Raw genomic sequence first — 10,112 nt, forward strand, 5'->3', positions numbered from 1 at the left:
GAGTTTTGTCTACAAAAGACTCATCAGTGACGCTCGAATCAAAAATTGAGCATTAAGGACCAAAAATTCCTAAACGATTTGCCAAATACAGCGTAAGTAATCTATTTCTGAGGAAGAAAAGCCTTGTTACTTAGTATCGGTAATGTTCGAAATTGTTATGTCAATCATAAGAAAATGATACTTAGTTTGGCCGTATTCATTTCGGCCTATTGTAATAACGTTTCTCTTTTGTAATTGTTATTGATCACCATGGACAACCATATAATGTCATACAATTAAGTTCAAGAACCATTTGGAAAGAACTTTATAACAAAAAACGCGTCTATCCTTAATATATGCACATCTGAAATATTTAAAAATTTGTATTGTCAGTAAAAGATTGAAGCAAGCCATGTCGCATTACATATAACAAATTTATAATTTTCATCCTGATAATATTAACATATTTGGCGTTTTTCAAATCGCTTATTTCTTATACAAATATATAATTAATGCACATATGTAGAATGAACCATGTGTTTGCTTTAAAACTAGCTCCGAATGAATTCAGGTGACTAAAGTAAACTAATCTTCAATTCCCAAATATCGGACCAAATATATACAGGTAACAAACAAAAACTGGGAAAATAAACTCCAAAGTAGAACAGCTCGACTTGTTGAACGACTCCCGCTATGCATGCACAATCTAGTATTCCAATTTTCACTCAGTAAAAGAGAAAACTAGGCAATGTCTTAACAAAATTGCTGCAGAAAGATTAAGTCTGCACACATATTTGAACGATAAGGATTTGTTAATGTATGAAATGGGTAGATTGTGTATGATTGTCAGAAAATTATCTAACTTGAAGAGACCAAACAATGCGGATGAAAACAACAATAGGTAACCTTTCATACTATGAATAATTGACCAATTAGTATTTGGTAAACGTCCTATATCAAATGTATTATTTTTAATGTAACATCAACTTTGTGCTCTTTTATCATTTCTGCTGAAATCTGTTTGACTTGTTATCTAAAGTATAATCGTTCCTTGTTTGACGAATGTTAAAAGAGTAGAGGCACTGCTGATAACACACAACATTTTATAATGAGATAATTCTTAATGTATGCCGCCTTTGCTATGGACATTTACATTTTATGATTATTTAAATCTTTCAGGCCCATGCAATCATCCATTTAAATTTGCAAAATAAATTAGTTTTATGTGATTTTATTGGAAATACTATTTCCGTAAAGCTTCTCATATGCCTACCAATAAAGGTTAACTAATTATTAAGACACTTATTTTTAATTTGTATGTATTTGTCATAACACAAGCAACACGACGGATGGCACATGTGGAACAGGATTTGCTTACACTTCCGAGCACCTGAGACCTCCCAAAGTTTTTGGTGGGGTTCGTGTTGCTTAGTTTTAAGTTTTCTATGTTGTGTCTTCTGTACTATTATTTTGTCTGTTTGTCTTTTTAATTCTTAGCCATGGCGTTGTCAATTCATTTTCCATCTATGAGTTTGACTCTCCCTCTGGTATCTTTCGACCATCTTAATTTGAAACAACTTTTTCTAGAATTTTGGATACTCAATGCTCTTCAACTTTGTACTTGTTTGGCAATATAAATATTTTGATATGAGCGTCACTGAAGAGTCTTATGTAGACGAAACGCACGTCTGGTGTACTAATAATTATGGAACCTTTGATAACTACAATCATTCCATGCAGTTATATATCTAAAATAAGTATGCCCTATAAAAAATGTTTGCTGCGTAGTATATGTATCTAGTTTAAATTATGAATAATTCAAACCTAATGGCCAAACTGTTTGACATTTATAAGTTTGACAGTAACAGCTGGATAATATGGAAATTTCTGTCATTAGTGACGAATATTATTTTCACAATATAAATATATTATACACAATTTACCAAGAAAAATCATTTTCAAAATGGTTTCAGTGGTAGCTGTATCTATCTGTTTAGTCCTACTCTCGGATATTTTATCTGCAGCTGTTGTTAAACATGACGATACAGTTGAGAAATCATTTTCGGGTAAGACATTTATTGATATAACAATATCACAAAACGTTCCACTTGGATATGAAAAAAACTAGAGATATAACTACTCTCCACAAGAAACCAAATGAAATAGTCACAAAGAGTTTAACAACTAAAAGTTATCGTACGATCTTTATCATTAAAACACGGAAAGACAAATATAAAAAATCCAACTAGAAAATAAATAGCCTGATTAAATACATACAAACAAGATCTTTATATCTTTAGAAGTGTTTATGAAAAGGTTTGATGCCAGAATCGATGTTGTTTACAGAGGAATTTGTATAATTTAACTGTTGTACTAGTGAATATGTTTTAGTCCCCCACCTTAGTAGCAACATACCAGCTTCACCTGCATATGGGATATATATTTTCCAACTTATTCGATATTCAAGAGCTTGCAGCTCCTACTCAGACTTTGTAAAACGTCATCAGTGTCTGAGTAGAAAGTTGATGAACCAGGGGTATGTCAAAGAACGTCTCGTCCTTTTTCTAAAAAAGTTCATCGGAAGGTACCAAGACCTTGTTGATAAATATTCCGTATCAACTTCTCAAATAATACACGATGGTCTTGATGTATAGATTCTGCGTACTGATGTTGTTTATCATCTTTACAATATGTTTTACTGTTCTTTTATTTGTCTTTGTTCTATTATCAATATTACTTTTACTGTTGAATGGTTTTATGTGATATCCGTTTGACATGGCTCGGTACTTATACATCTCGTTAATGTGTGTGTATTGGCTTTCATTTTTTGATGGTTTGTTTTGTATATGCGACTCTTTGTACTGCTTTTGTTCTTATTACGTGACTCTGTACTTTAAAAGATCCCGTCAGTATTATATAGTCTATTATATGTCATTATGATATATTTCTATTATGAATTACTATATACGTTGAACCATAAACGTCAAAATCATTCAATCGCGTAGTGGAATTAACTATTTTTTTATTCTCATATATTCTACCTATAACTTTTGGACTAGTTAAAATCTCGGTTATTTCTGTAATTTGTTCTTACATACTTTTGATTTTTTAACTCTGTATGCTTACATTACCTATGTAAATTTTTAAACTGTTTGTATGCACATTGAACGACAAATGTATGTGACGTATACAAATTTTATGACGTCAGACACTCAAGTCAATCCATGTGTTCGTAGATAGATGTTTTTGTGTTCTGTTAAATTGTCCCTTTTAAAATTGTTATGCAATGATGACTGATGTACCCATATTTTGACTATTTTATTAATTGTGACTGTTTATTTAACGCATCATGATGAGAATGTTATTAAAGAGAGAGGATTAGCGCTATAGAACCAGGTTTAATCCACCATTTTCTACATTTGAAAATGCCTGTACCAAGACAGGAATATGACAGTTCTTGTCTATTCGTTTTTGATGCGTTTTGTTATTTGATTTTGCCATGTGATAATGGACTTTCCGTATTGATTTTCCTCTGAGTTCAGTATTTTTGTGATTTTACTTTTTAGTAGACAAAAGGTTATAAACAAATGTATAGAATAAAAAAAAATGCATTTAAATCACTCATATAATGCTTGTTCAATTTAGGTATGCCGTCACCATATGCACGGAGAAAACGTGTAGTAGAAATACACCGAGAGCCCAGTATTGCAAGTAAGATTATATGCTTACATAACTTTCGAATGAAATATTTATTGGAATAACCTGTTTTAATTGGTCACCTTTTACATAAAACAAATGAATACCATATCTTTTGTTATCATTTCATATGGTCTCTTTAACCATACATAATGATTTTTGAAATATTACATTCTGCCTACCATAAAAATGTCAACGCTATGTTAGGCATCTTTATCATTGGTATGTATCATTGAAGTTGAAAAAAACAAAATTCCTATGAAGGTTTTTACACACTTACTGTTTAATAAAACTGGGTGTTTATTATATGTTTTTTTAATATAGGATCCTTAGCGGAAACCCAAACCAATAAGAGGAGACTGTATACACATGCTCTTGGAAGACATATAAAAAACAAACGTTGGCAACAACAGCAGCAGCAACAGCAACAACAGCAACAGCAGCAGCAACAACAACAACAACAACAACAACAACAACAACAGCAGCAGCAACAGCAGCAACAGCAGCAGCAGCAACAGCCGCAACAGCAACAGCAGCAACAGCCGCAACAGCAGCAATAGGAGTAACAGCCGCAACAGCAACAGCAACAGCAGCAGCAGCAGCATCTCCCCCTTTATCTATATAACAGACCAACTGACTTGCTATTCAACATGAGACTCAAAACTCATATTCCAATATCATGACCTGTATATTTTTCATTAAACAAAATACCAAACCTCATTTCAATCGTAATTTTGTCAATAAAAATCCACAAAACACTTATTTCACTGAATGACAAAAAAGAAAAACCAATGGTGACAATAAATGTTTTGCATGTCTCTATATTCAATGTTAATTCGTTCTCTGATTTTAATATCGATTGGTAAACTACCATTTGTGACACTCCCGACACCGGTGTCACTTGATCTATGAGAATTTTTGTCTGAATCACAGTTGTTTTTGTTTTTGTTTACATACATGACATACTAGTAAATGAAAAAAAAACATGATATAAGCAAAAGTTTTATTTTGATCTATATTACACGAATGCTGATCGATTGTTTACCAAAATATCACAATGAAAATAACGCAATGAGTTTTCTGTCGTTAACATCGAGGCCATCCGATGAAAAGTCATTCAGTACATCTGTCATCCTGATACTCTGACATCTCATTTTCACGTAATAGGCGCAGTACAATCCACATATTTCCGAAAAGTTGGTTTGAAATGGACAGCGAGAAAAACAGTACAGAGGTCGATTTACGACGAGAACATTTCTAAAATGTTGCTGGTATGTCTATGGTGTTCCTTACTTGGGAGTATAAAACTCATGCTGTTTTGAGATAGGAAAACGAAAGAACACCCAATGAGTTCTTTCCTGGTTACATTTGTCTGTTTTGACTACAAAAGTGTTAGGTCTGTCACTCACATAGGATGGTAAGTGATCCGCACAGACAACGGTGGCCGATGTTCTCATCAAAATTCACTCTAGTGCCTTACCATAAATTGGTAAGCAAATCGAATTTTTTTTGGCAATTATAGTCCTCTCAACCTCGATGATGTGCAAAGACCAGTGCGCAATATCGACAAACGAGGGATGAAAGATACCAGAGGGATAGTCATACTCATAGATTGAAAATAAACTGACAACTCCATGGCTAAAAATAAAAAGACAAACAGACAAACTATTATATCCCCCTTGTCATCTACATATATTATATCTGAGGTTATACTTTCAGTGTCGGAACATTCGTCGCCCTCCCCTCCATTTCTTCAGAGGTGTCGACAACATTGCCGGTTTGACATCAGTTCGTAGTCTTGACGATTCTGCTGTTCAGATCAACCTGAATGAACCGTAGTGTCTTTGTATCGCCTCTTTAAAATTACAGTAATAAGAAGTCCGACTTAGACAGATACATCTATCGTCCTAGGGCCATGACGGGTTGTCGATATATGGAATTGTTAATGAGCACGAGGAAATGACAGTTTCTGTCCAGGGAAGGGTTATTTCAAACAAGTACAGCTTTTGTTTAACACCACTACCCACAAATTTCTGTGGTGAGTGCCTTCCGTAAATAGATTGTTGATCCTTGAATCTTTATATAAGTAACTGATGTGGTCATCAGATCATTCAAAATGGTCATATTTTTCTTCTCGGGGTTGAAAAATTCGTCGCTTTCTAAAATCGACGGGAATGTCACGAAAAAGGGCACTTGTGAGAAGTCAGAAGTCACCTTCTTCATAGTTTCTTATCACTTTTTATGTTATAACATTCGAAGAGTAAACTCATGTCTACCACAACAAGTTCTTTAAAACTTTATGTTCTGGTTACACAATATTCCTTTTCCTAATTATGATTTTGTAAGGACATAACTGCAAGCGATTTGAAGTTCGAAGTTAAATGTACACGTTACAACAGTACAAGCTTCATTTACAGAAAAAGCAATATGTATTCAAAGATACATGTACACTCCCCTTTTTTCTTCACTAAGATTCCAGATAATGGGTGTTTTTTGTTATTGAAAACAAGTTGTTTTATGTGTCAAATTTCCTATATGTGATATTTATAACACTCTTTTAGATATTAAAATTTATCACTATGACGTCAGAGCCATTGTTCTAAGGATTCTTTAAAAACTAACAGTAATATACACCTTAAATAACTGGTATTTTTTTAAAAGGTCGGTGATGTATACTTTTTTGTCTTATTTCAATGTGTGCAAATTTCACTCTGACTTGCAATTCTGTTTAAAAGAAATCACTGGCAGATATTTTTAACAATTAAAATAGTTCACTCTGGCATTTTTTTTTTCGGCGAGAAAGGATGAAACTCAATTCACAAAATTAACCAAATTAGAAAATATGTTGTAGAGTCATTATTAAATAATTTTGAATATTTTTTTTGGTGTCAGAAAAAACATTTGGTTCTGACTTTGAAATTATCTAAATAATCGTTTTTTGATATAACAAAATAATCGTCAATCAGGCGAAAAACATGAAATATTGAAGTTACAAAAGAGAAAAAACGTGGTAACGGACCATAATTTATTTTATCATATTTTGTTCCCAAAATCAGGAATACTTTGAAACAAAATTTTAATAAGAAAAACACTTTTAGAATGAAAAAGGCTTTCTGGTCTTTAATCTTCTACTCCCGTTTCAACTATTTTAGTCATTAACATCAGACGAGAAACAATACGAAATAAGAAACTACATTTTCAGATATTGGAAATAATATTTCCGTAAAGCATCTCATATGCCTACCAATATAGTGTTGTTTAATTATAAAGACACTTATTTTAATTTGTTTGTATTTGTAATAACATAAGCAACACGACGGCTGCCACATGTGGAGCAGGATCTACTTACCCTTCCGGTGCACCTGAGATCACCCCAAGTTTTTGGTGGGGTAAGTGTTGCTTAGTCTTTAGTTTACTATGTTGTGTCTTCTGTACTATTATTTGTCTATTTGTCTTTTTATTTTTAGCCATGGCGTTGTCAATTTTATTTCTGTCTATGAGGTTTACTCTCCCTCTGGTATCTTTCGTCCCTCTTAATTTGAAACAACTTTTATGAAATTTGGGTCCTCAATGCTCTTCAACTCTATACTGTATACACGTCGCAGATGAGTCTTATGTAGACTAAACGCGCGTCTGGCGTATCAATTTATAAGCCTGGTACCTTCGATAACTATTTACGCAATTGTGGTATATAGTCGAGAGAAAAGATTGTCCAGTTTGTTATCGTTACTTGAAATATCAAAGGAACAGTCAAACTGTCGGTAAGTAGATCCCATGGGATCAAGGAAGCATTTTGGGTATTCAAACGAATTTTTAATATCTCATTCCATGCAGTTATATATTAAAAATAAGAATGCCCTATTAAAATGTTTGCTGCGTAGTACAGGTATCTAGTTTAAATGATGAATATTTCAAACCTAATGGAAAAATTGTTTTGCAATTCTAATTTTTATAGTAACAGCTTGATAATATGGTAATTTACTGTCATTTATAGGGACGAATATTTTAACATAAATATACAAAACACAATTTACCAAGTAAAATTGTCATTTTCAAAATGGTTTCAGTGGTAGCTGTGACTATCTGTATAATCCTACTCTCAGATACTTTATTTGCAGCTGATGTTAAACATGACGATAGAGATGAGAGATCTTTTTCGGGTTAGACATTTATTGATATAACAATATCACAAAACTTTCCACTTGGCTATGAAAAAAAAATGCAGATAGGACTACTCTCCACAAGAAACCAAATGAAATAGTCACAAAGAGTTAAACAACTAAAAGTTATCGTACGGTCTTTATCATTGAAAAAGCGGAAATGACAAATATAAAAGAATTCAAACGAGAAAATTAATAACCTGATTAAATGCATACAAATCAGATCTTTGTATCTTTAGAAGAGTTTATGAAAAGGTTTGATGCCAGAATCAGTGTTGTTTACAGAGGAATTTGTATACCTTTAACTGTTGTACTAGTTAATATGGTTTAATAGACGAAAGGTAATAAAAAAAATGTATAGAATACAATGAAATTCATTGGTATCACTCATATAATGTTTGTTCAATTTAGGTATGCCTTCACCATATGCATGGAGACAACATGTAAACAGAGAGCCCAGTATTGCAAGTAAGATTATATGCTTACATAACTGTCGAATGAAATACATAATTATGAGACCATTTATTTGTATCTGTGTTGTTTTGCAGTAAATGTTTTATTTTAATTCTTAATTTAATGATTAAAAGGGCATACATATCCTGTTAAAACTAACTAATTTTAAGTTATATCAAGGTATAGTTATCAATCAATCTAATGGCTAACCAAATAATTCGTTTTGATATTTAAAATTTAGACTAAGAAATTTAATCTTAAATGTTAATCTTACCTTTGATAACTTTTTAATGAATGAAAATGGCTGTTAAATAAATATGTGTAGGATTAAGCTCTTTGTCATTTCAAATGAACCATTCCTTTTTTTTTTATTAACTTTCATAATTTGAATAAGATTTTAAATGCAAACCTTTATCCATTTTGGATTAAATAGATAAGAAGCTATTGCATTATTTTGTTACAAAATAAAATCGAAAAAAACCCAATTATATCAATACTGCTGGTGGACGTCTCGTACCCCAGGGTATCAACAGCCCAGTAGTCAACACTACGCTGTTGACCTGAATATCGATAATGTGGTATTTTAATAAATTTCCTGTTAACAAAACTTTGAATTTTCAAAAAACTAAGGATTTTCTTATCCCAGGCATACAGTGTAGATTATCTTATGCATATTTGGCACAACTTTTGTAAATTTTGGATCCTCAATGCTCTACAACTTCTTTACCGTCTGGCTTTATAAATATTTTGATATGATCGTCACTGATGAGTCTTATGTAGACGAAACGCGCGTCTGGCGTACTAAATTATAATCCTGGTACCTTTGATAACTATTTAAACTACTGGTGGGTCGATGCCACTGCTGGTGGACGTTTCGTCCCTGAGGGTATCACCAACCCAGTAGTCAACACTTCGGTGTAGACATGAATATCAATAATGTGGTCATTTTTATAAATTTCCTGTTTACAAAAATTTTCGAAAAACTAAGGATTATCCCAGGCAAAGATTACCTTAGGCTTATCTGGAACAACTTTTTTTGAATTTTGGATCCTCAATGCTCTACAACTTTGTACTTCTTTGGCTTTATAAATATTTTGTTATGAGCGTCACTGATAAGTCTTATGTGACGAAACGCGCATCTGGCGTACTAAATTATAATCCTGGTACCTTTGAAAACTATTTGTGGACGGTATAATTGAGTTTTCCGATTATAAAAAAAAAGTTATATTCATTGAAAATATAACGATATCATCAAGCTATTAAGCTGCCCATACTTTTCTTAACTGGTCACCTTTACTTTCAATATAAAGTTGTGCCACAACACTGTATGTTTATTGGAATAACCTGTTTTTATTGGTCACTTTTTACATTATACAAATGAATAACATATCTTTTGTATGGTCATTTCATAAGGTCTCTTTAACAATACATAAAGATATTTGAAATATTGAATTCTGCTTATCATAAAAGTGTCAACGCTTTGTTAATCATCTCTATCATTGCTATGTATCATTGAAGTTGATAAAATCACAAAATTCCTTTGAAACTATTTACACACTTACTGTTTAAAAACACTGGGTGTTTATTATATGTTTGTTAGATGTAGGATCCTTAGCGGAAACCCAAACCAATAAGAGGAGACTGTATACACATGCTCTTGGAAGACATATTAATAACAAACGTTTGCAACAACAGCAGCAACAACAACAGCAACAACAGCAACAACAACAGCAGCAGCAACAGCAGCAACAGCAGCAACAACACCAACAGCAGCAACAGCAGCAACAGCAGCCACAGCAGCAACAGTCGCACAAGCAGCAATAA

At 32.6% G+C, this 10,112-nt stretch overlaps 2 protein-coding genes across 3 annotated transcripts; both read left to right on the forward strand.

Annotated features, from left to right (window-relative positions):
* Positions 1–1,920: 1,920 nt before the first annotated feature.
* LOC134701837 (ataxin-8-like) lies at positions 1,921–4,395 on the forward strand. Of its 2 annotated transcripts, XM_063562954.1 has the most exons (3): positions 1,921–2,045; positions 3,625–3,690; positions 4,000–4,395. In XM_063562954.1, exons 1-3 carry the CDS (start codon positions 1,943–1,945, stop codon positions 4,233–4,235), a joined length of 405 nt encoding a protein of 134 aa, XP_063419024.1. In that variant the 5' UTR covers positions 1,921–1,942; the 3' UTR covers positions 4,236–4,395. The 2 variants fall into 2 exon arrangements, with proteins under 2 accessions (XP_063419024.1, XP_063419025.1); XM_063562955.1 differs by lacking the exon at positions 3,625–3,690.
* Positions 4,396–7,732: 3,337 nt separating this feature from the next.
* Positions 7,733–10,112, forward strand: LOC134701832 (uncharacterized). The gene is made up of 3 exons (XM_063562950.1): positions 7,733–7,835; positions 8,247–8,303; positions 9,889–10,112. Exons 1-3 carry the CDS (start codon positions 7,733–7,735, stop codon positions 10,110–10,112), a joined length of 384 nt encoding a protein of 127 aa, XP_063419020.1.

This window comes from Mytilus trossulus, unplaced genomic scaffold (assembly GCF_036588685.1).
Source record: "Mytilus trossulus isolate FHL-02 unplaced genomic scaffold, PNRI_Mtr1.1.1.hap1 h1tg000343l___fragment_2___debris__unscaffolded, whole genome shotgun sequence".
NCBI classification, from domain to species: domain Eukaryota; kingdom Metazoa; phylum Mollusca; class Bivalvia; order Mytilida; family Mytilidae; genus Mytilus; species Mytilus trossulus.